General features: G+C 44.0%; 1 protein-coding gene across 1 annotated transcript in view; it reads right to left on the bottom strand.

Annotated features, from left to right (window-relative positions):
* The window catches only part of CD79B (CD79b molecule), a 107779-nt gene that overhangs the window by 43673 nt on the left and 38020 nt on the right, over positions 1 to 26086 (bottom strand). Inside the window, exons 4-6 of the mRNA XM_088442862.1 lie at positions 19551 to 19592; positions 15270 to 15311; positions 1207 to 1491 (exon numbers count right to left, since the gene is read on the bottom strand). Coding sequence (XP_088298988.1) covers positions 1207 to 1491; positions 15270 to 15311; positions 19551 to 19592 — 369 coding nt within the window. The remainder of the gene's footprint in view (positions 1 to 1206; positions 1492 to 15269; positions 15312 to 19550; positions 19593 to 26086) is intronic.

Raw genomic sequence — 26086 nt, 5'->3', positions numbered from 1 at the left:
CCTGGTTCTTTAGATTTATTTTGGTTTTATGGTTATCTTTACCAAATATATTGCACATTAATCCTCATATATAATATAACATGCAAACTAAGCCAAGCTAAACTAATAAATTGGGTAATAATTTTAAGTTATTTATTCCAAATTAAATCTTAAGTAGAACATTTGTGACTATATAGTTTACTTAAACAAAAGCATGTAAACTAACACTGTAGCCAGTGGCCGAACCAGGATGGGAAGGGCGATCATCCACCTTCTCTATGGGCACTTCTGGCGGCCACAACCTCCCTCTCCTCCCTTGGGCTGAGTTCACAGCCGGCTCCACCTTCTCACAAAGCAACTTGCAGCTGCGCAAAGTTCCCATGGAGAAGGTGTGTGGATCCGCCATTGACTGTAGCCAGTTCAGTGGATATACTGTTGGGCTGCACATTTTGATTTACTTTGCAGTGAAACAAAATTTACCTAGAAATTGTGTAGAAACTTAACACTTTTTTGTGGGATAATCTTATAATATGGCATTTTCTACCATTTCATGTACAAATAATTCTATATACCCTTTAGTTTGCAATCAAACTTATACAGTACATTTGTCAATTTTTACCAAAAAAATGTTTATTTTTAAAAAACAAAACAAGTTTTAGCTTCCATCTACGAGTTGATAAAACAAACAAAAACATTTACCATCAATACAACACTTTCACATACCTGTCCCGCCACAATTAATCCATTATTGAGCTTTTTAGAAACATTCACCTGAAAACTGATGTCTTTAATGGACAAATTATGCTATTAAAACTCCTCCATGTGCATGGGAGGGGTGTACCAGACGGTCTGCACTATGGGCCTAATTCAGAGATGTACGCTTGATAAATAGCCACCTTGATCTTTACCAACCTCTTATTCTGCTCCTTTTTATTGGGAAAATGAGGATGTGGGTGCAGAGTTTTTAATTTCGGGCATATCCACTCACAATGCCCAATTCTATATGAACTCTAACTATAGACCTGGTGCTAATAGAATATGGTAAGAAAAGGTCTAATGTGTATGAATTACATTGTGACGTATTCAAGTCTTTGACCAGGTTTATGTGAACAGATAATTGGTGTGTGTGGCATGTTAATGTGTATGTATTGTATTTTATATACTATGTTATTGTAACAGCCAAGTAATATCACTCATGATGTATGCTGATATATCCATGATACTTACCCACCACCATCAACTCAGTCCCACAGAGTGATATCCTCTCTCCTTCACTTGTGTTATATTTACAGAAGTAGATGCCACTGTGCTGTTTCTGTACCTTGGTAATTGTAAGATAGTTTTTCTGCATGGACATGTAAGAATCTGGTAAGTGATTGCTGACGGAGCCGTTTGAATGTTTGAAAACCCATGAGAAATTGCTGGTCTTCAGTGCATTCTTGTATTTGCATTCAATGCGGATATTCCAGCCTTTTCTCACAGCAACAAAGCGAGGGTCCTGAAGCACTACATCTAAAAACAATATGAAACCGGTAGACAACCTAGTTACTATAAATGTTCAATCCAGCCCCTCCCCCCCCCCCCCCAAGTAATTTTTCCATAAGTTTTAAGGAAAAAAGTCAGCATGTACTAAGCATGTACATGTATTAAGAATCTTGTCAAGTAGAAGCACTGTAGTTTGGTTAGTTTCTTCAGAATAAAGAATTATACAGATTATTTAAATAGAAAACATGTATGTGAAACTTTAAAGACAACAGGGTTTATTTATCAATACGTGCTTGTGCAGAGGGAGTGAAAGCAGCAATTTAAACCCTGCTGCAAAAACTAGCGATTATAATTAAACCCCAACCTGTCACATGTGGCTTAACATCTATTATACATAGCATCATGTGAGTGATGAAAAAACATCTGTGGGGGAGAATGAAACGTGTTACTTATAGGTATCATTTTCTTCAAAGGAATAAGAAACAAACAAATCTATATTGTTTAGAATTATATGATCAAACATACAATACAAGCTGCCGTAAATAAAATAGGTACTCATTATTTATATACATGTATATAGAAATGTTTAAGGAACTTGTAAGCACTAAAGAAACGGGTAAGAAAATTGAGACTGTGTGGTGGTGGCGGGGAGTAATGCTCTCCCTAGAGTATTTGAACTTTTTACTTATGTACTTGTGAATGCTATTACAGGTTCAGTCTCCCATATCCGAATATTCCGAAATACGGAATATTTTTAGCATGACTGGGAAAGTGAAACCTTTGCTTTCTGATGGTTCAATGTACACAAACTTTGTTTAAAGCACAAAATTATTAAAATACAGTATAAAATAACCTTCAGGCTTTGTGTATAGAGTGTATATGAAACATAAATGAATTTCATGTATGTACACAAACTTTTTTTGATGCACAAAATTATTAAAAATACTGTATAAAATGACCTGCAGGCTGTGTGTATAAGGTGTATATGGAACATAAATGCATTCTGTGTTTAAATTTGGGTCCCATTCCTAAGACATTTCATTATGGTATGCAATTATTCCAAAATACGGAATTTTCAGATATCCAAAATACCCCTGGTCCCAAGCATTTTGGATATGGGAGACTCAACCTGTAATGGCTCTTTTAGTGAAGATGACTTTGTTATTTTAGGAACAATGGTTCTTTACCTCCTTCAACCTCAATAAATGCACGGTTAATCTGTGCATACAGGCAGATAAGGAACATAAGTGGACTTTGAGAAATTGTGAAAGTGGCCACTTTTATGCGGAGGCAAATACAAATGTAGACCGTTAAACCTTTAGAGCAGGGGTGGGGAACCTTTTTCTGCCGAGGGCCATTTTGATATATATAATATTATTTAAGGGCCTGGTGCAGGCCACACCCCCTCCGTGTGATATCACACAGGAGTGGGGCCACAATTTCCGGTGATTACAGCAATGCCCGGAGAATCCTGTGGATGCTCCAGGGAGCTGTAAGGGCAGCAGTGTGACCGTCTGAAGCATCCTAAGGACGCTCCAGGTGGCACTGCTGCATAGATTCTGCGCACCCTGCTAGCCAGATGAGGCTAGCAGAAAAAAGCTCCAAGGGCCAGACCAAATGATTCCGGGGCCCGGGCCTGAGGTTCCCCATCCCTGCTTTAGAGCTAGCCACAATATAATACAGAGAGCATCAACATGACCGCCATACAAGTGAATGCCATTTAGTACTAAGAGCATCCATGTAACTGCCATACAGTACAAAAAGTATCCATGTGACCTTCCTACAGTACAGAAAAAAAACACATTACTGCCATACAGTAAACAGAGAAACACACCATGATGTGTTTTCTGTGACTTCAACTGCTGCTTTATGGACTTCAGAGACATCTGTTTCCTGCATTATTTTCAAACATATGGGAAAATTCTTGAAATACATCTACACAACTCCTTAAAGTTAGTTTTTCAAATTTAGCTTACATATTTTCAAACCTGGGGTAAATTTCAGGGGGTTAATTAACTTGCATGGGGAAAAAGTAACACCTTTATCCCCTTTGATGTGTAATGCCATTCAATCCAGTGGTGGAGGAAGATATCCTGCAGCCTGGCTTCCAACAACGTGTCTGCCATATTTCAAATGTTGCAGCACCGTAGTAGCTACATTAATGTATATGGTGATCACTAGACAGACAGTATTACCCTGCGATATGGAAGGCATGTCATTATATCTGCACATGTAGGGCCCTCTCCCCTCTTGTTGATAAGAAGCGGGTATTACCTTTTGTGAGTATAGTCCTGCAACAGCCTTGAGGGCTCCAATACTTGGCTAGCTGCGGCCGTGGAGCAGCCTTGAGGGCCGGTAAGTCTATAACTTGTGGCATGTGGGCCGTAGAACAAGATGCAGCCTTTGGGCCGTGTAGCAGGCTGTGACCTGTGGGCTGTAGAACAAGATGCGGCCTTTGGGCCATGAAGCAGGCTGAGGACCGTAGGACAAGATGCGGCCTTTGGGCCATGTAGCAGCCTTGGCAGGCTGCGAGCTAAAGAACTAGATGCAGCCTTTGGGCCGTGTAGCAGCCTTGGCAGACTGTGACCTTAAGGACCTTTGCCGCCAGGTTGAGAGAGGGTGATACACTGGATTACGTACTTTGGACGCTGGATTGCGGCCTATGCCACCAGGTTGGCACAAGCAGCTGGACGCTGAAGTGCGGCCTGTGCCGCCGGGTTGACAAGCAGCAGAACGTGGATATGCAGACCATGTCGCCTAGATGACACAAACGGCAGCTCCTGGCGACACTAGACGAGGACTGGTGGAGGTCTGACTGAACGTCTAGGAGAAAACCTGGAGGAGAAGAACACCGGCTTAAGAAGTGAAATGTATTAATCCTGAGTGTCCTGGGTAACTGTAGTCGAAATGCAACTGGATTGAAATGTGAAATGATCCTGAATGGGCCAATGAATTTGGGACCCAGTTTTTGTGACCTCTGGCGGAGATTAATGTTCCTTCAGGACAGCCAGACCAAGTATCCCACTTTGAAATTAACGAGCCTACGATGTTTGTCAGCCCACACCTTGGACTGACCGGATGCTTGAAGGAGAGAATGGTGCATCTTTCTCCAGACTGACCATAGCCTAGAAACATGAAGATGGAGTTCTGGTTGTCAAGGTTTCAAAAGAACAACTCCTAGGATGCGTCCCAAAATTGCAGTAGAAAGGAGAGATGGAGGAAGCAGAATGGCAGGAATTGTTATATGCAAATTCCGCAAAGGGCAGAAGTGGAACCCAGTCGTCTTGACACTTAGAAATAAAACAGTGGAGATACTGTTCCAGTGACTGATTGGCCCACTCCGTCTGTCCGTTGGGCTGTGGATGATAGCCCGAAGATAAACTCACATTGATACCAAAGTCAGCACAGAAACCTCTCCAAAACCGGGCAACAAATTGAATCCCATGATCCGAGACGATATCTAATGGAAGCCCATGAAGTCTGAAGACATACTGTAAATATAGTGCTGACAATTCTTTAGCCGATGGTAACTTGATTAGAGGAATGAAATTAAGCATTTTGTAGAATCGGTCAACAATGGTCAAGATAACAGAACAACGGGAAGACAAAGTCCATAGCAATATGGGTCCAAGGCTTAGAGGGCATAGGCAGGGGACACAAGGAGTAGTCCGGAGAGTCTTATTTCTGGAGCAGACATCACACATCAAGACAAACTCACGAGTGTCTCGAGACATAGACTGCCACCAAACAAAACAAGACAGAAGTTCCAAAGTCTTAGAGCTGCCTGGGTGACCCACAGCTCTTGACGTGTGGAAGTCCTTCAGGACTGCTTTACGGAACATCTCAGGAACAAAGAGCACCCCTGCCGGTTTTTTCAGAGGAACCTCAGATTGGCAAGACGAGAGAATCAGCCAATGTTCTGGTCAGAGCTAAATGAATCCTGGAAGCCAGAATAATGGTTTCGTCTGAGATACTGAACTGGAGAATGATTGATTAAGAAACTTTGAGAAAGAGCATCTGCCTTTATATCATTGGCTCCAGGTCAGAAGGAAATTACATAATTAAACCGGGTGAAGAATAGAGTCCAGCGAACCTGCCTTGCGTTCAACCTCTTGGCCGTTTCAATATAGGCCAGATTTTTATGGTCCATGAGAACCGTCCCAACATGATTAGCCCCCTTTTTAACCAGTGTCTCCAGTCCTCAAACGCCCATTTAATGGCCAAAAGCTCCCGGTTGCAAACATCCTAGTTCCTTTCCGCAGAGTCAAACTTCCGGGAAAAGAAAGCACAAGGATGAAACTTGCCATCTTTGAAATCCTTCTAGGATAGCACCCACTCCGATCTCCGAAGTGTCCACCTCCACGACAAATGGAACTTCAAGGTTAGGATGCCGAAGGACAGGTGCAGACAGAAAAGCCGCCTTAAGTGTGGGGAAGGCTTGAAGGGCACTAGACGACCAATTTGTGACCTTTACTCCTTTTTTTAGTTAACTCCATGATTGGCGAGACTATGGAGAAGGACTTAATGATCCTGCAATAGTAGTTCGTACCCAAAAAAACGCTGAATGGCCTTCAGCGAAGTGGGTTGTTCCCAATCCAAAATAGCCTTCACCTTGCCAGGATCAATGGAGAAACCTTGTGAGGAGGCCTCTTTAACCTCATACTCGCACTTCTCAAGCTTGATGTACAGGTTATTATCCAAAAGACTCTTAAGACCTGCCTCACATGTCTACGAGGTTCTTCCACCGACTTAGAATAAATGAGGATATCGTCCAAGTAGACCACTGCAAAGACTCCAAGATACTCCCGTAACACCTCATTAATGAAATCCTGAAAGACAGCTGGGGCGTTGGAAAGGCCAAACAGCATGACAAGATACTCAAAATGTGCTGAATGGGTGTTAAAAGCCATCTTCCACTCATCTCCCTTCCTGATGTGAATGAGGTTATATGCACATCTGAGGTCGATTTTAGAAAAGATGGAAGCTTCCTGCAGCTGGTCAACAGAACGGAGATGAGGGTCAAGTGGTGTGCGTTCTTGACGGTGATCTTATTCAATGCTCGGAAGTCTATGCAGAGTCGGAGTGATCTTTCCTTCTGGACAAAAAAGAAGCCTGCTCCCACTGGGGATTTAGAAAGACAAATTAATCCCTTATCCAGGGCCTCCTGAATATATTCCTGCATGGCTTTATGCTCCGGGATGGACAACACTTGTAACCTGCCCTGGGAAAGCCTGGTACCCGGTAGCAGATCTATGGCACAATCAAAGGATCGATGAGGTGGAAGAACGTTAGCTTTTTTTAAATTTAAAACACTTTGGCTAGGTCACGATAAGGAGCAGGAACGGATGACGGTACAGATGAGAAGGCAGCAGCAAGGTGAATGGGTTGAGAAAGACACTGTGAGAAACAAGCCAATCCCTGCTTGAGAATTTCTCCGGTTTGCCATTGGATCACAGGATTATGCTTTTTCAGCCAAGGTAATCCCAACACAACTGCAGCCAGTGGACATTGGAGCAGGAGGAAAGACAACTCTTCCAGATGCAGAGCCCCATTGGCTAATTGTAATGGAGGAGTCCGAAAGGCAACCGAAACTTTAGAAAGACTTTCACCATCCAGACCAATAAAAGACACAGGACTGGATGAGGACTCAGCATTCAGGCCCAATGTTCTGAAACAAGAAAGGTCCATAAAATTATCCGCAGCACCGCTATCCACGAAGGCAGGAACGGAAATTTGATCATTGGGCAAATTGATCACTGTGGTGATAAGGACAGAATTGTCAGGGGAGATGGATGCAAGGCCTAGATGTACCACCCCTAGTTCATATAGACCTTGCCTTTTTCCGACTTTACAGGGCAAAGTTGGGCCAAATATCCTTTACTGCCACAGTAGAGACAAAGACCCAACGAATGTCTCCTCCGCTTATCTTCGGCCAGAAGAAACTCTCCCAGTTGAATAGGTTCTTCAGGCTCAGATGAAGCCTTCCACACCAGAGATCGCAGAAGCAGAGAAGGCAGATTATTTTCTACTCTGCGCTCCCGGAGTCGCCGATCAATATGAATGGCCAAACTCATAAGGTCATCTAAAGAATCCGGAGAAGGATGGTGGACTAGGTCAGGATATCCTTTATGTGATCAGACAGTCCCCAATGAAACTGGCTTCATAAGGCCAGCTAATTCCACCCCACATCAATGGCCCATTTCCGGAATTCCGTGCAATAGTCCTTGGCTGCTCTGTTCTCCTGTCTCAGGGACCTGAGACTCGCCTCCGTCATAGCTGCTTTATCGGGGTCAACATAAAGTAGACCCAATGCGGAAAAAAAGAGTCCACAGTCTGTAATGCCGTACTAGGCCCAAAGGCCCAAGCCTGAGGGTCTCCCTGTAATAGGGAAAGTATGAATCCAACTTGTTGGAACTGCGCAGCCCGAGGATCTGGGCCGGAGCTTATAATAGAGTTTGCAACTCTACTTGAAATTCAAGAAATCCAAATCCCTGAAAACCGGTCAGGCAGATTAAGCTTAGGTTCAGGCACTGCAGTGGCTGGAGCACCTTGAGTCTCCTCAACACGAAGAGAAAGCTCCTGCACTTTCTGAGTTAGTGCCTGAATCTGTGCGGCCAGAATTTGAGCAGGATTTTGTGAGGGACCCATGCTTGATGAACAAAAGAATACCCTAATATGATAAAAAGCCTCTGTTTAGGGCCGGTGATAATGTTAAGAAGCAGGTATTATCTATTGTGAGTATAGTCCTGCAACAGCCTTGAGGCCTGAAATAGAGCAGCCTTGAGGGCTGGTAAGTCTTTGAATTGTGGGATGTAGAACAAGATGCAGCCTTTGGGCCATGTAGCAGCCTTGACAGGCTGTGGCCTGAGGGCCATAGAACAAGATGTGGCCTTTGGACCGTGTAGCAGCCTTGGCAGGCTGTGGGCCATAGAATAAGATATGGCCTTTGGGCCACGTAGCAGCCTTGGCAGGCTGTGGCCCGAAGAACCAGATGCGGCCTTTGGGCCGTGTAGCAGCCTTGGCAGACTGTGGCCTGAAGAAGGACCTGTACCACCGGGTTGACACAAGCGGTGGTATGTTGGATTGCATACTTTGCACGCTGAATTGCGGCCTCTGCCGCCGGGTTGACACAAGCGGTGATACGCTGGATTGCGTACTTTGGATGTTGGAGTGCTACCTGTGCTTCCGGATTGACACAAGCAGCTGGACGCTGAAGTGCGGCCAAGCAGCAGAGCGTGGATATGCGGACCATGCCGCCTAGATGACACAAACGGCAGGTAGTAGATATGCGGACCGTGCTGCCTAGTTGACACAAACGGCAGGTAACAAAAGCAGACAGGAGAACTGGATACTTGACTGGATAGCAGGAGACAACACCAAAACCGGAAACATGTGAAACACTATCACCGGCATCGGAGTGGCATTCGCACCAGAAGGAAATAGCCGCAGGGACCAATCCAGAACAGAGCAGGGATGATGGACAGTTGATGAGAGGAGTTCTGCGAATGGTCCCTCTGCGTTCGCATGAGCGGTTCATGACACTTGTGTTTCTCCTTACTTTACGTTCATCTACTTCTTACCAGGGCACCTAACACTTCAATCAAAAATGACACCCAAGCGCAAAATAGATGATGATCCAAAGAAAACAACGATGGAGAATAAAAAGTTCTGACCCATACAATAGTCCACACAATAATCCGTAATCAAAGTCTAATAGTTCCAATTCCTTTGTAGTAGGGGAGGATAATTGGAACTTGAATATCTTCTTAAGGAGCTTCAAACACACTGTAATCAGGTGGATTTTCAGAGTCTCTTACGGCATGGATTCATCAGATGTAGTAGGTGTACTGCTGTAACACCTAAATGCGCTTTATGGAAATAAACACCTCCTGGGTACAGGAATCTACAATCCTCCAAAGTCTGCATACAGATGTCTTCAGTCCAGTACTCCCCTCTGCTTATGTCGCCCTTACAGGATAACACCAACGTGTTTCAACTCTCCAGAATTGAGTCTTTTTCAAGGTGTCTGTTGGTTGCTTACACTCTGTTGCATATCTAGGTGTTATGGTCGCTTATGTAGCAATGTATGTTATCCATGTCCTTGTCCTATATTGTATTGTACTGTAAGTCGCTTGTCAAATTATTTATGTACTTTGTATTGCTTAGGACGGCATACCGGAGGTAGGGGGCGGAGCTTACAGGCGACTTGGATCTATCCCAGAGAGCCATGCGCTGCCTCCTCCTGAATATTGGCCCACTGCTTACTAGGAGCGGCACCATCTTCTGCTAAAGAAGCTCAGGGTGATAGCCCACATTTCCAGCTCCAGTCTGCAGGGTCTGTGAGTTCTGCAGTGGGGTTGTATTATATTAATCCTCCCCATCTGCTTTTACAGGCATAGGCCCTCATTCAGAGCCGTTCGCTATTTGCGTTCGTTCGTTCAAAAACAAGGGGTGGCTATGCAAATGATCCGTTCGCACATTGCAGTCTGTTCACACCTCTAAGTCTGAACGAGCGAGCAAAACATACGCTTGTTTATTTGATAAAAACGCCCCCTGGCCGCTCGCACCATACGTCATGTCCGCTATTTATTAGATTAATCGAGTACATCGAACAGGATATGAACTGCTCGCTATTCTTGTGGTTGGTTTTTTCAACCGCTATTTTGCGAGCAGTTCTGAGTTAAAAAAAAACAAGTGACGTGGTCATTGACGCTGCTGTATTAATTATGCACACCCATAAAGCACGCCTGCGATCAGATCTCCACTCCACGTTTTCAAGCACCTTCCCCTGTTACCACCCACATACGCCTCATTCTGTCACTCAAAATAGCAGGCACTCGCTATATTGCGTACAAATGATTTTCGGCCGCATTGACTGGTTCGCGCATGCGTACTAAAAACCGTACGCATGCGCAGATGTGCGAACATCGCTCGGAATGAGCGTACTGCCGCTAGCGAGTGGCTCTGAATGAGGGCCATAGTGGGATTTTCACCTTATAATTGAATATTGTACTAAGTGGGATTTTTCCACTTTATAATTGAGTAGCATTAGTATTGAAATCCTGCTCCTCTCCATCTGATTTTATTATTGTATTTAGAGGGAGTTTCCACTCTATAATTGAGTAGCATTATTATTGAAATTCTGCTCCTCCCCATCTGTTGCTCCAACTGCCTCTGTTTGCACATTACTGAACTGTGGACCTGATTCAGACCCACTCGCTAGATGCGATCGCTCGCACCCAGCGTATGCAAATTCGGCTAAGTGGTGGCATGACAGGCTTCACAGGAACCGGAAGCAACGCAGGGTATCGAAGCGCTTATCCTGGCTGTGAGGGAGGTATTACACATTTCTGACCCGAAGACACTAGAATCATTGAATGATTCATTGTTTGCTAAGAAACAAGTCTTCGGTTAACTTTCTGGTTTCCGGTAAGTTAGATGAACAGATGGCAGCGGCCTGGCAGAATCCAGACCGTAAGTTCCAGATCCCTGGGTGGTTTTTCTCCCTGTATCCTTTTCCTACAGAAAATAGGAGGCAATGGGAGACGCCGCCATCTGTGGATTCTTCAGTGTCTCATCTATCTAAGAAGACCACACTTCCAGTCCCAGGAGCTACTACGTTAAAGGAAAGCTCAGAGCGAAAATTTGAAACTACGTTAAAATACATTTATACTGCCGCAGGCGCACTTCTCAGATCGGCCTTGGTTGGTTCTTGGGTCAACAAGGCATTGGAGAAGTGGGTGAAACAATTGGTGGAAGGTTTAAAGTCGAACACTCCACAGACAAATCTGACTATCTTGGCGGAGCATATTCAAGAGTCTGCAGTATACTTGGGAGATGCCTCCAGAGATATCGGCTAGGTAGGAGCTAGAATCTCTGCCTTGGCCGTTGCTGCTCGCCGAGCACTTTGGCTTCGTGTTTGGCAGACGGAAGCGGAGCCTAAAAGAGCAGTTGAAGCTCTTCCTTTCACAGGCGATATTTTATTTGGTCCAGAGTTAAATAAGTGAATCTCGCTGGCCATGGGAGGTAAGAGTACTTTTCTACCTGCGCCAGCTCCTCCTCCGATCCCAAGTCAGCAGATAAACTTGTGACATGACGGGCTTCGATCCCACCTCTGGGATTCCAAGGTGGGTGCTCATACCAGCGCTTCTCCGAGGCTTGGAGGCAGATTTGTTCCAACAAGTGGGTCCAGAATCTGGTATCTTACTGATACAAGATAGTTTGCCTGCACTCCTCCAGTTCAAATTTTCACAACAGGGTTCCCTGTTGATCCTTTGAAACAACTAGTTTTGCGTCAGGCAATCGACAAACTTCTGTTAGCCGAAGTTCTGGTTCCGGTGCCATTGGCACAAAGAAATAAGGGGTTTTACTCAAACCTTTTTGTGGTTCCGAAGCCGGATGGGTCATTCAGACCCATTTGAAATCTCAAATCCTTGAACCAGTATCTCTCCTTTCACAGGTTCAAGATGGAGTCCCTTCATTCTGTGATTGCGGGACTAGAAGCCGGAGAGTTTTTGGTGTCAATAGCCATCAAGCACTCCTATCTGCATATTCTGATTTGGGAACCTTACCAGGCTTTCCTCAGATTTGCCATCAGGAAGACTCATTACCAGTTTCAAGCTCTGCCATTCGGTCTCTCGTCTGCTCCCAGAGTATTCACCAAGGTGATGGCCGTAATGGTGGCTCATCTGCGCTCTCAAGGGGTAACGATTGTCCCGTACCTGGATGACTTGCTTATCAAGGTTCAGGTGGCAGAAGTCCTTCTGCGCCATGTGTCTCTTACGCATCAGATTCTCATACAACACGGCTGGATTGTCAACTTCCAGAAGTCTCACTTGATACAGTCTCAGAAATTTAATTTCCTGGGTATGATTTTGGACACAACCCTACTTCGGATCTTTCTTCCTATGGAGAGGGCCATAGCCATTCAGGAGATTTTTTGTTCGGTGCTCAGACCCAAACGAGTGTCAGTGCATCTTTGCATTTGCCTCCTGGGGAAGGCAAATTTGGCAGATTTCACACCAGAACTTTTCAATTAGATCTTCTGTATCAATGGTCGGGGTCACACCTACAGATGCATCGGCTGGTGCATCTGTCTCCTCAGTCCCACATATCCCTATGATGGCTCTGGCGGACCATCTGATAGCGGGCCGACGCTTCGGAATTTGGAATTGGACCCTGGTCGCAACGGATGCCAGCCTGGGCGGATGGCTATCTGTGGTCTTGGACAGTCACATCCAGGGGCAATGGTCGCGGCAAGAATCCCTGAACTGTGGGCAGTCTACAGGACCTTGATACAGGCTGCTCCTCTACTACAAGGCCTTCTGGTTCGGATACAGTCTGACAACACCACGGCCGTGGTGTACATAAATCGACAAGGAGGAACTCGCAGTCAACAGGCAATGGGAGAGGTCAGCCGCATTCATCAGTGGGCCGAAAGACACGTCGAGGCCATCTCCGCAGTCTATTCCTGGAGTCGACAACGGAAGCGGACTACCTCAGTCATCAAGATCTTCACCCCGGGGAGTGGTCTCTGCATCCCGAGGTCTTCTTTCAACTAGTTCACCAATGGGGGAGGCCACAAATCGATCTAATGGTATCCCGGTCAAATCAACAGCTACCCCTATACTGCTCAAGGACCAGGGATCCAGCAGCGGTGGGAGTGGATGCTTTACTGATAACTTGGCCGTACAGCCTCGTCTACCTGTTCCCACCATTTCCACTTCTTCCTTGGGTTCTCAAGCGGATAAAACGCGAGTCATCCACAGTTATCCTAGTGGCTCCGGATTGGCCTCGTTAAATTTGGTATTCAGATCTCCTACTCCTTCTAGTAGATGAACCTTGGCCCCATCCACTGTGGTCAGATCTTCTGCAGCAGGGTCCGTTCGAATACACGGGTTTAATTCAGCTTCGTTTGATGGTGTGGCTGTTGAGACCGCCATCCGAAGATGCCAGGGTTTTCCGAGGGCGGTCATTCCAACCACGCTTAGAGCTCGGAAACCAGTTTTAGCTGCGCATTATCATCGCATTTGGAAGATTTTTATCTCCTGGTCAGAAAGTTGTGGATATTCCACTTCTTCCTTTCATTTGCCGAGTCTTCTTCTTTTTCTCCAAAAGGGGCTTGACGCTGGATTATGGCTGGGATCACTTAAAGTGCAGATTTCTGCTCTTTCCATTTTTTTCCAGCGTCGCCTAGTTCTGATTCCGGAAGTACAAACCTTTTTCAAGGGGTGCTTAGGGTTTAGCCACCCTTTGTGCCTCCCACGGCTCCGTGGGACCTGAACCTCGGCTTATCCTTCTTGCAGTCATCCATGTTTGAGCCTTTGAAGGACGTAGATTTGAAATATTTAACTTGGAAGTTGGTCCTTTTATTGGCCCTAGCTTCGGCTAGGCGAGTGTCAGAACTTAGAGCTTTGTCCTTCCATTCCCCTTACTTAGTTTTTCATGATGATCGGGCGGAACTGCGCACCCAATCTTCCTTTTTGCCTAAGGTGGTCTCGGTTTTTCACCTGAATCAGCCGATTGTGATGCCGGCCTTGTTGGATTCTTCTGGGGGTTCTCACTCCCTGGATGTTGTACGGGCACAAGGAATTTATGTGGCCCGTACTGAAGGTTTACGTAAATCAGAGGCCTTGTTTGTCCTTTATTACGCCAATAGGCGTGGCTTGCCGGTGTCTAAGCAGACTTTGAAACTTTGTCCAGGTGGATTCGTCTGACCATTAGTCAGGCTTACGTTGCTTCTGCTCAACCTCCGCCTGTGTCCATCTCCGCGCACTCTACGCACTCCGTGGGTACTTCGTGGGCGGCACGTAGGGGTGTCTCAGCTTTATAGGGCAGCTACGTGGTCTTCGGTACATACCTTTGTACATTTCTACAGGTTTGACACTTTTGCGGCATCTGCTTCTAGTTTTGGTCGCAGTGTGTTGCAGGTTGTTCCGCACTCTCCCACCAGGAGGGTAGCTTTGGGATGTCCCCACTGTCATGAAGCTCCAGTATCCCCTAGTTGATGAAGTAGAAAACAGGATTTTGTTACTTACCGTTAAATTCATTTCTCCGATTCCACAGGGGACACTGGACGCCCGCCCAGTGCTTCTTATCTGCTTATCCATTCCTTGTTCTGCTTCAGTTCTGTTGCAGTTTTTGGTGTTATAGTTGTGTGACTGTTATGTTCCTGCAGTGAGTTGGTATGTTGGACTGAGTGTTCTTTGTCCTGTTTTCCTTCTCCCCTAATTAAATTAAATTAAATTATTTTGCTGGTGATGGCTTGACAAAGGCGGTTGCACCTCGAAACATTGCCTGAATGCATCCATTTTTTACGCATTGAACATCTGAGTGCCTTTTCCTACCTGGAGTGGTGATGTTATTCTGAAGGGAGCACCAGGGCCTTTTGCAGAGTTGTACAGGCGGCCAATTGTGCAATATATAAATATATTATACATATATATTAACAATTTCAGTGGCACTGGGGTAATAAAATTGTCCTCACATTCAGATAAATGTGATGTTGCTTTATTACATCGTTATAAGGGAATTTGTGATGATGTAATAAAACGCTCATGCTACTCAGTGGATTTTTATCATTGTGAAATGGTGTATTTTTTAGATTTTTTTAATTCCATTGTGCAACTTCTTATTAAAGGTATTACACTATATTATTTCTCCTTATTAGTATCCCATGTTTTATTCAGCCCCATAAAAAGGATCTCTCTCAGCAACTTATTCAAATGCATGCACACATTAAAATATATAACAATAAGTAATTGCATACATATTGACAAAAAGTTAATACACATAATAAAATGTACCTATGATTTCAATATTGTTTCCCAGTGCACAATGTCCTTGATCTGTAAATAGAAAATACAATAGAAAATTAATATTGATACACCAAATATTGCAAATGCAGCATATATATGAAGAAACATACATCCAATGGATTGTATCCCAGGATGTAAATTAATAAATATTATTAACATATAGAGGGGATAAAAAGATACAAGGGAACCTGGTTTTCTTTTTCATGTAAATACAAATGAATAAATACATGAACATAATGTAAATTCTGTGCGGAACTATTCCCATTGTTTTTCAAATGCAGCATACTTACCTACTCTCCCGGAAGGTGTGGGAGACTCCCTATATTTTTGGGTAGTCCCCTGCACCCCTAGAAGAGTGGGAGGATTTCCTGCATCCCGTCTAGTTCCTAGTGGGCAGGATGGGGAAATTATGCAGCGGGGCCCCTAGGTCTAGTTACGTCCCTGCTTGTATAGAACGGCAGAATTACCTAGGTGAATCAGGCATGCAAATATAATGTGGGCTTTCTCCCTACAATCCCTACAAAAAAATGGCCCTATGCTGAATGCTGTCATCCAGGGCCCTGTAATTTACCTTTGTATACTAAAAAAAAATTCTTAAACACTCCCTGAGATAAATAATAGGTCTCAGACAGTTATTCTAAACAATGAGGCTTCACTCTAATTGGTCAGGGCGTGGGAAAAGCTGCTCCAATTGATTGGTTGGAAGTATATAAACTTATCCTATGCATGCTTAGCTGCTTCTAACCAGACAGTGAATTTTCCCACACTCTGACTAATCAGAGTGAAGCCACTATGTTTGCTTACAATGACTGGCTCTATACATGTCATTCACACCAATATTCTCATACAGTCAGGCGCATAAATATTGGGACATTGACAGAATTTTCATATTTTGGCCTCTATTCACCACCACAATGGCTTTGAAATGAAACAAACAAGATGTGCTTTAACTGCAGACTTTCAGATTTAGGGCCTGATTCAGACCCGTAAGCGGGTCGATGGTGCCCTAGTGCGCATGCGCACAACGGAGAGAGCTTCGTTGTGCGCAAGCGCGAGTACCGCATAGCGACATGGGAACGCCTACCGTCTGGGGCCGGCCCCACTGACATCACTAGTGATGTCAGTGGGAGTGCTTTTGGCTCTGATAGAGCTCTCTGGTCAGATCGTCCGGCTCTGAATAAAGTAATGGGACAAACTAAACAATCCTAAATCTAACTTTCACTTTTTAATACTTTGTTGCAAATCCTTTGTAGGCAATTACAGCCTGAAGTCTGGAACGCATAGACATCACCAGATGCTGAGTTTCATCCCTGGCTCTGCCAGGCCTCTACTGCAAATGTCTTCAGTTCCTGCTTGTTCTTGGCGCATTTTCCCTTCAGTTTTGTCTTTATCAAGTGAAATGCATGCTCAATCAGATTTAGGTCAGGGGATTGACTTGGCCATTGCATAACATTGCACTTTTTAGCCTTAAAAAACTCTTTGGTTGGTTTTGCAGTATGCTTCGGGTCATTGTCCATCTGCACTGTGAAGCGCCGTCCAATGAGTTCTGAAGCATTTGACTGAATAGGAGCATATAATATTGACCGAAACACTTCAGAATTCATTCTGCTGCTTTTGTCAGCAGTCACATCATCAATAAACACAAGGAACCAGTTCCTTTGGCAGCCATACATGCCCACGCCATGAAACTACCACCACCATGCTTCACTGATGAGGTTGTATGTTTTGGATCATGAGCAGTTCCTTTGCTTCTCCATACTCTTCTCTTCCCATAACTCTGGTACAAGTTGATCTTTGTCTCATCTGTCCATAGGATGTTGTTCCAGAACTGTACTGGCTTTTTTAGATGTTGTTTGGCAAACTCTACTCTGGTCTTCCTGTTTTTGTGGCTCACCAATGGTTTACATCTTGTGGTGAACCCTCTATATTCACTCTTGTGAAGTCTTCTCTTGATTGTTGACTTTGACACATACACCTACCTCCTGGAGAGTGTTCTTGATTTGGCCAACTGTTGTGAAGGGGTTTTTCTTCACCATGGAAATAATTCTTCTGTCATCCACCACAGTTGTTTTCCGTGGTCTTCCGGGTATTTTGGTGTTGCTGAACTCTCCAGTGTGTTCTTTCTTTTTAAGAATGTTCCAAACAGTTGATTTCGCCACACCTAATGTTTTTGCTATCTCTCTGATGGGTTTGTTTTGATTTTTCAGCTTAATGATGGCTTGCTTCACTGATAGTGACAGCTCTTTGGATCTCATATTGAGCATCGACAGCAACTGATTCCAAATGCAAATGTCACACCTAGAATCAACTCCAGACCTTTTACCTGCTTAATTGATAATGAAATAACGAGGGAATAGCCCACACCTGTCCATGAAATAGCTTTTGAGTTGATAGTCCCATTACTTTTAGCCCCTTAAAAAGTGGGAGGCACATATGGAAACCGTTGTAATTCCTACACCGTTAACCTGATTTGGATGTAAATACCATCAAATTAAATCTGAAAGTCTGTATTTAAAGCACATCTTGTTTGTTTAATTTCAAAGCCATTGTGGTGGTGAATAGAGGCCAAAATATGAAAATTCTGTCAATGTCCCAATATTTATGCACCTTACTATATGTTAAATTAGCTGCCATCTCTGCATCAGTCCCAATTTCTCACAGTTGCAGCTTGCATTTTCTAACAGGTGAACGTGAGGGACAACTGCTAGAGAGGTTCAGTTGGAGAGATGTAACACATTAGTGCTTTCACTGGCACTAAAAATCATTCATACTACATAATATTTATTTAGCATAAAAGAAAAGTGAAGGAATATATATATATATATATATATACATACACACAAATACAGATTTTAAAAGGTGCGCAACAAGTCCCAGCAATAATTTCAATCAGTTCTTTGGGCAATTTTCAGTAATCAATACTCAATGCTGATGCAGCCACTTCCACCGGACCCCACCACAGGTCAAACAGTTGAATAAATACAAAAGAAAAGATGGAAGGCGCACCTCGTGAGTATAACTATAAAAAAACACCTGTACTTCACATATGCTCACATACATCAAAGCAGTAATTGATTAGCCTCACAATCCCTCCCCAGGGCCTCCAGACGGCACCAGCTCCCGGATCACGCTGACTCCAATCTCCGTCACTCTCACGATACTTCCGGATCTCCGGCCAGCTGGAATACGGCACTCAACTTCACCAAGTCTGCGTCCTCTGGATAACCCCTTTTTTGTTGAGCATTCACAGTTATGCTATCTTTGCAAGGACTGGCAAAATTATTGAGCATGCTTAGTTGCAGTTATATGCTGGAAGATTGTTCAGGCACAGAGGCTGAACCACAGGAAAGCACATTGAGCATGTGCAAGATTTTAGAGATCTTCCAGCATATAACTGCAACTAAGTATGCTCAATAATTCTCCGAGAGTGTGATGGAGATTGTAGTCAGCGTGATCTGGGAGCGGGTGCAGTTTGGAGGCCCTGGGGAGGGATTGTGAGGCCAATCAATTGCTGCTTTGATGTACGTGAGCATATGTGAAGTAAAGGTGTTTTTTATTATACTCACAAGATGCGCCTTCCATCTTTTCTTTTATATATATATGAATGTTTTTTTAATTATTATTTAAATCTAAACACAATAATATTATGTTCCAAGAATGAATGAAAACACACCTTGATAGATATATATACACACACAGTATATAATAATTTGTATTGGCTGAATCTTTGAAAAGTTAAGTTATAATACAAAACCATATATTGGTTTCCATACAAGGGTGGATACATGTGGAAAAAAAGAGAGTGAACAACAGTGCAAATACAGCAAAGCTCCTCTTACTCACCGAAGCTAACGGCATGAGTTGTGTAGTTTACAAAGAAGCATGACAACAGAATAACAAGATAATTATGTGAGGTTGTTCATGGCCATAAAATATAAATAAATGGAAGTGGCATCAGGGTTAAAAAGGGGCATCTCCATCTAAAAACTGTTAAATTACACCACGTGGTCAAATTAAAGCATTGTTTGAGCGTGTGTTTCAGTTCGGAAGATAATGTCAGAACATAGGGTAACCAAACCGAAAAGAATTTCTCAGCCATTTATGGAAGTGGCTGTCCAGTCCATGTGAAATAGGTATGAGAGTCTGGGTAAAAACAGTGCAAAACTAGGTGTTGTGGGTTCTATCCAGTGCGACTCACCTTGATATTTTAAATATATATATAAATATATATACACATATTTATATGATAGTGAGCATATTAAAATGTACCTGAGCTTTCAGAACTTTGTATCATTGAACAATGTCCATGATCTGCAAATACAATACATATAAAATTTATATTCATACACTAATTATTGCATTTCCATGACCCGTGAAGATGGTTAATGTCTTATTTTCATTTATCACTACTTGCTGAATCCACCAGCAAAATGTAGCTAGGATACACAAGTGTGTTTATTTAAGGCCAACCTTGCTGGTGTTCATAGACCATGACAAATGCACATATACCTCCACATTATACACAATGGGCCTGATTCCGAGATCTACGCTAATGCAATCGCCACTGCATTCTCTCACAGATTACAGTTGCTAATATATGCTAATGCCTTCCAAAGCCTAGTCGAGCATAGGGATGCCCATTGCTGCCTTCGCATATCCGTCCTACAATGTGCTACAGCGTAAACATCGACGCACATTGGGCAGTCACACAGCATGTAAGTCAATCTGACCAGCCACAAACACTGCAGCTCTTGGACACGCAGAGAGCTCTCATGCTGTGCAATGACTCATTTATGCACGCCCATGAAACGGCATTTAAAAGGTCAGTCACGCCTTTGTTTTCTAGCCACCCCCCCCCACGTTACCACCCCCAAACGCTGACTACCTGTCATTTATTTTGCGTGTGGTTCCTCTGTATGAGTATAACCACAGTGCGGCTTTTGCCCATGCGCAATACCAAACAATTGCTCAATCTCCAAGAATATTGTCTTTGCCAAAATCTCTGAATCAGCCCAATGTCCACAAATTCCTACTCTCGGCTTCATTCTATGTGCTGGAAGCTTTAAATTCCTGAAGGCAGGAGAGGGGGACCCTCACACTGTAAGAGTGTCAGGCAATTCACAAGGGCAGCCTGATGTCTGATAAAGTACAAGGGAGGATGCGATAGACTTATAGGGCTTCTTATAAAGCCCAAGAAGAAACTTGCAGATAGCTAATGTTGCCAATATACACTATATGGACAAAAGTAATTGGCCACACCTGTTAATTATTGAATTGATGTGTTTCAAACAGACCCACTGCCACAGGTGTATAAAACCAAGCACCCAGCCATGCAATCTCCATTTTCAAACATTTGTGATACAAAATGGGTCATTCTGAAGAGCTCAGTGACTTCAAGCATGGCACTGTGATAGGATGCCTCCTTTGCAATAAAACTTTGTGAAATTTCATCCCTGTTGGATATACCACGGTGAACTCAAAGTGATATTAGAAAGTGGAAGCATTTAGTAACAACAGCAACTCAGCCTTGAAGCAGAAAACCACGTAAAATCACATAGCGGGGTCAACGACTGCTAAGGTGCATGGTACGTAAAAGTCTCCAACGCTCTGCTTATTTCATAGCTGAAGAGTTCCAAACTTCCACTAGCATTAATGTGAGCACTAAAAGTGTGCAGCGGGAGCTTAATGGAATGGGTTTCCATGGCTGAGTAGCTGCATGCAAGCCTCACATCACCAATGCCAAGCGGTGGATGGAGCGGTGTAAAGCACACAGACACTGGACTGTGGAGCAGAGAAAACATGTTCTGTGGACTGACAAATCACGCTTTTCTGTTTGGCAGTCAGATGGACGAGTCTTAAGTCTGGGTTTGGCAGATGCCGGGAAAACGTTACTTGCCTGACTGCATTATGCCAACTGTGAAGTTTGGCGGAGAAGGGATAATGTTTTTCAGGGTTTGGGCAAGGGGGGTCATTCAGACCTGCTCGTGAGCGGCAGTACGCTCGCAAGCGGGTCGATGTTCCCCACTGCGCATGCGCATGACGGAGGGTCTCGCACCAAAGGAGGCGTGCTGTCGATGTTGATTCCCATGTGAGCGCCTACCGTCTGAAGCCGGGCCCACTGACATCACTAGTGATGTCAGTGGGAGTGATTTTGGCTCTGATGGAGCCAAAATCAGTCCAGGGCTTGCGGTAGCGAGACCCTACCTCCGTCGCAAGCCCGATGGTCGCGATGGTCAAAACCATTGCGACCATCATCATGGACGCTCGCTATAGCTGTGGGTGGACATTCCGGACAATGCTATGCTTCAACTTTGTGGCAACAGTTTGGGGAAGACCCTTTTCTATTCAACAAACAAGGATTGAAATACCAGGCGCCAAGCAAGCACTAATCAAAAAAATAAAAACCTGTGTGGGCTGCTGCTCACCACCTGGGATTATTGCCACTCTTCCCAACAGCAAGAAATATAGTATACAATAGGTGGAAAAGCGCTGCACACACAAAGATCAAAATATGTTATAATGAAAAATTTAATATACACTTAAAAAGATGTAAAAAATAGCTCTGGTATATAGACAATTATATTAATGATTTGTCTCTAATAACACATGTAGCATAATAAACCTTTTATAAAGATCTAGGTGCTATGCTAAATGACATCATCATCTATGGTAAATAAAATGAAAACAGTAATATACAATAGTGTGATCACTTGTAAGGCTAATGGAATATGAGCCTGATTCAGACCCGCTCGCTGCCGGAGGAAGCTCGCAGGTCTGGTGGGTGTTTTTGTGCCTGCAATTAGTCTCAGGTAGCACCTCCCATTATATATATATATTCAGGGTGTGCAGTCCAGGAATCTTTCCCATATACTCCATTTAATGTGCTTTATTGCACACCTGAAGGAAAGGAGATGCCCTCAGTCTGGATTAGCACCCCTACCTTATTGGTTTAAAAGCATGGAGTCTGGTAATGTATATGCACACTGGTATTAGGCACAATTCTAGGTAAGCCCTACAAGTTATATACTGTAGTGCAACTTTAGTTCATTTTTGGGATATGGGTCCCCCTGGATTGCTTTGGTTGATCTGTTTCAGGGCACCGTATTATAACACATTTTTCTTTTAGAACACATTTTAACCCTTCACTGTTTGTTATAATACATGTACAGTACTTCACTTTTTTATTTTCATTCTTTATATGCAGCTGTGGCTGCTCTTAACTATCTCTTTTACACTCCACTTTTCTTACTATGGTGGTGCCCTAGGGTGGCTTAGCTGGGCCAGTTTGGGGGTGTCCTGCACTCTGGATTTGAATCCTAGTATGTTAGGGACCTACCTAAAGAGATTACCTGGATATGGTGGGTAGGCCCATAACCTTGGCCAAGATTATGCTAAAAACCTCTATTGATTGCAAAATGTTATTATATATTGTGATAGGATCACTGGTAAAGTGGTCTGTGGCAGGTACATTTGTCCCAGATTCCTGTCATTATGTGTTTTAAACCCCCAGGAGAAAGTCTGCAGTGTAGCAGGCTTGAGTTTCGGCTTTTTGAAAAGCCGGTTTGGGACCTGGGCCACTCCAGGTTTTGGTTCTCGCAGCCTGGTAACAGGCTTGTTAGTTTTCCACCTGAGAGTGGCCAATATAAGCCTAGTTTGTTTAGGGCTGATTGTCTCACCTGGGAGAGCAGACAGGGAGTTTGCTCAGAGACACTTGGAAAACCTATTTGTGAGTACTGTGCTGTGCTTTGTTGCTGGCGAGGGCATTAGGCCCTGCCAGGTTCTGGTAGTGAGGGAACTATCTGTGAAGTTAGTGCCCCGACAGGGCTAGGATTTATGTTTTCTTTATGTTATTTCTGACATTGCACAATAAAGACTGGCGCCGACCAGCTTGTACTTGCATCCAGACTGGTGTGCTGCTTCCCTGCTGCTGTGTGTAAGGAAGGAGTCCTCTACCCAGGAGAGGGACCCCCTAACCTAACTGTGTCACAATATATTATCAATAATTTGGAGTTGTGCACCTGATATTTGTCTGTTTTTGTGCATGCAATTAGTATCATCAGGTAGCAACTCCCATTATATATATATTCATGGTGTACAGTCCAGGAATCTTTCCCATATAACACATGTAGCATAATAAACCTTTTATAAAGATCTAGGTGTTATGCTAAATGACAACATCATCTATGGTAAATAAAATGAAAACAGTAATATACAATAGTGTGATCACTTGTAAGGCTAATGGAAAATAGCCTGATTCAGACCCGCTCGCTGCCGAAGGAAGCTCGCAGGTCTGATGAGCGTTTTTTGAGGCCGCTCGCTAAGCTGTGGGTGACCACCCACAGCTTTTGCGTGCGGCCTGGAGCCCGTCACGACTATCTCGACAATCGGGCTTGCGAGGAGACCCTGTGGTAGGGTCTCAGCTCTCGCAAGCTCGAGTGGACTCCCTGCTCTAATAGAGCAGGAAGTCCACTACTGACATCACTAGTGATGTCAGTAGGGCCACCCACAAACGCCAGGTGTTCCTATGGGAACGCCTTCGTTTGTGCAGCTACTTCCCCCTCCCCGCCTATAGAACAGGGTGAGCTGTCAATCAACATTGACAGCTGCCCTGTCTTGTAGCGAGGCCCGTAGCGACGGAGCAGCCGTCGCTGGGCGGGTCTCGCGCATGCGCCCACCGGAGGCGGTGCATGTGCAGTGGGGGACCATCGACCTGCTTGCGAGCAGGTCTGAATTCCTACACCGTTCACCTGATTTGGATGTAATTACCCTCAAATTAAATCTGAAAGTCTGTAGTTAAAGCACATCTTGTTTGTTTCATTTCAAAGCCATTGTGGTGGTGAATAGAGGCCAAAATATGAAAATTCTGTCAATGTCCCAATATTTATGCACCTGACTGTAGCCTAGAACAAAATGTCCACATAAAGTTCACATGCCAATAGATATCACCTCCTCAGATAAACGGTGTGTGTGCATATGTTGATACTGCGGAGTTATGTATGCAAACACCAGTGGATGACTCAAACTATGAACAGCCCAGTTACTTAACCAGTGGTGTTGGTTTATTGGGAGATAGCAGGTACAGCTGTATGCACTGTTACATGTACACTGGTACTGGAATGGAGCTTAAGTGGTGTTCTATACAGCTCACCAGCCATGAGTGTATGCTGCAAACAAGTAATGGTGCTAGAAACTAGAACGTCTTTAAATGCAGGTATTAACCAGGTTCTCTTTAGGAGCTAAGTAGGACTCCCTGCAGACTCTGATGCACAGTTAGGTGACAGTACAGGAGCGTACTCCTCTCCAATAATTTTCTGATATGATTTATTGAATGGAGTTATCAAGTAATGCACAGGGGCATATCTATAATGGGTGCAGTGTGTGCGGGGCACACGGGCCCCCTGGTCCAGGGGGGCCCCGCACCGCACACCCTGCTCCCATATTATTTAAAACTCACCGGTCAGTGGTCCCACTTTGGGTGTCAGCGCTGCTCAGAACACCAGAATATGGCCGCCGTGGCCATTTTACCGGTGTTCTGCACATGCGCAGTAGACTCCGGGCACACACTAGTGCCCGGAGTTTACTGCGCATGCACAGAATGCCTGAAAATGGCTGCTGTGGCCATTTTTCTGCCATTCTGCGCATGCGCAGTAGACTCTAGGCACACTCTAGTGCCTGGAGTCTTCTAATGCTCCGGTGGCTGGCTAGCCGCGTCAGTCGGCTGCCGGCCACCGAGGAGAGAGGAGGGGGCCCCGCATGGGGAGTGCACATGGGACCCCTCCTCTCTTAAGACGCCCCTGGTAATGCATTTATATAGAAGTGTGTACAGAAAGGCATATGTAACACATTCTGTGTCTGCTACAAATTTGAAACACCATCATTGTTCTTGTTGTTTTTCCAGATCCGACTTTCTCTGGTATTTGTAACATTCCCATTCCCCCAGTTCCCATCTGTAGATAGAAGTACTTTACTTATCCATAATTATCACTAACAAAGCTTCTCTAATAATTGTTGGCATAATATAGAAGTTTTAAATATATTTCACTTTCGGGATCAACCAAATCCATTTGTAAGGATGTGGCATAACCATAAATCATGATCATGGTACACTTATACTTTGAGATCTATGGACAGAAATTAATGCGTGTCACTCTGATTTGCGCCAATTCACCCACAAGATCTACCTCTCATGCTTCAAGGAGCATGGCTACTTTCAAGTCCTTGGAGACACCCCCACAAACTAGAGGTCCACATTGATATGTGTGGGCACATGGTGCAAAAGTGTAACGACATATCAAACGCCAACAGTTTATAGCAAGCCTTTCATTAGTAAATGTATACATTCATCTAAAATAGTATTCAGACTGGTTTATTTCTGAAACTAAGAGTGAGTATTATGAAAGTGTATCACCAGAAGGACAGAATAATTTGGTTAGCAGAGTAGCCAGGAGGACCAGATAGCTTGTCAAGACGAGTTGCCTGCCAGGAGGGAAGGATAACTTGGCCAGATGAGTAGCCTTCAATCAAAAAGGAAGGGAAAGGGGATTTTGGGGGAAATTAAATGCACAGGATCTTAATAGCTTAATCTGATAAGCGATAGTGGTATACCAACAGTAAAAATGAAATCATATGATAAAGAAGTCTCTCTATCTAATAAATCACAGGGTTGGTGGTGCTCCCCGGAACAAATATATTACTTATTGTATTATGTTTTGCACATATATAACAATTAACGCATGTGTCTCCTTATCACACTGGTACAGTGTATATCCATGTGGCAGTATATTGAATTATTATAACTGCTTTTC

This window comes from Taudactylus pleione, unplaced genomic scaffold (genome assembly GCF_031769625.1).
Source record: "Taudactylus pleione unplaced genomic scaffold, aTauple2 ptg000018l, whole genome shotgun sequence".
NCBI classification, from domain to species: Eukaryota; Metazoa; Chordata; class Amphibia; order Anura; family Myobatrachidae; genus Taudactylus; species Taudactylus pleione.
This window is presented reverse-complemented; position numbering and strand designations above follow the sequence as displayed.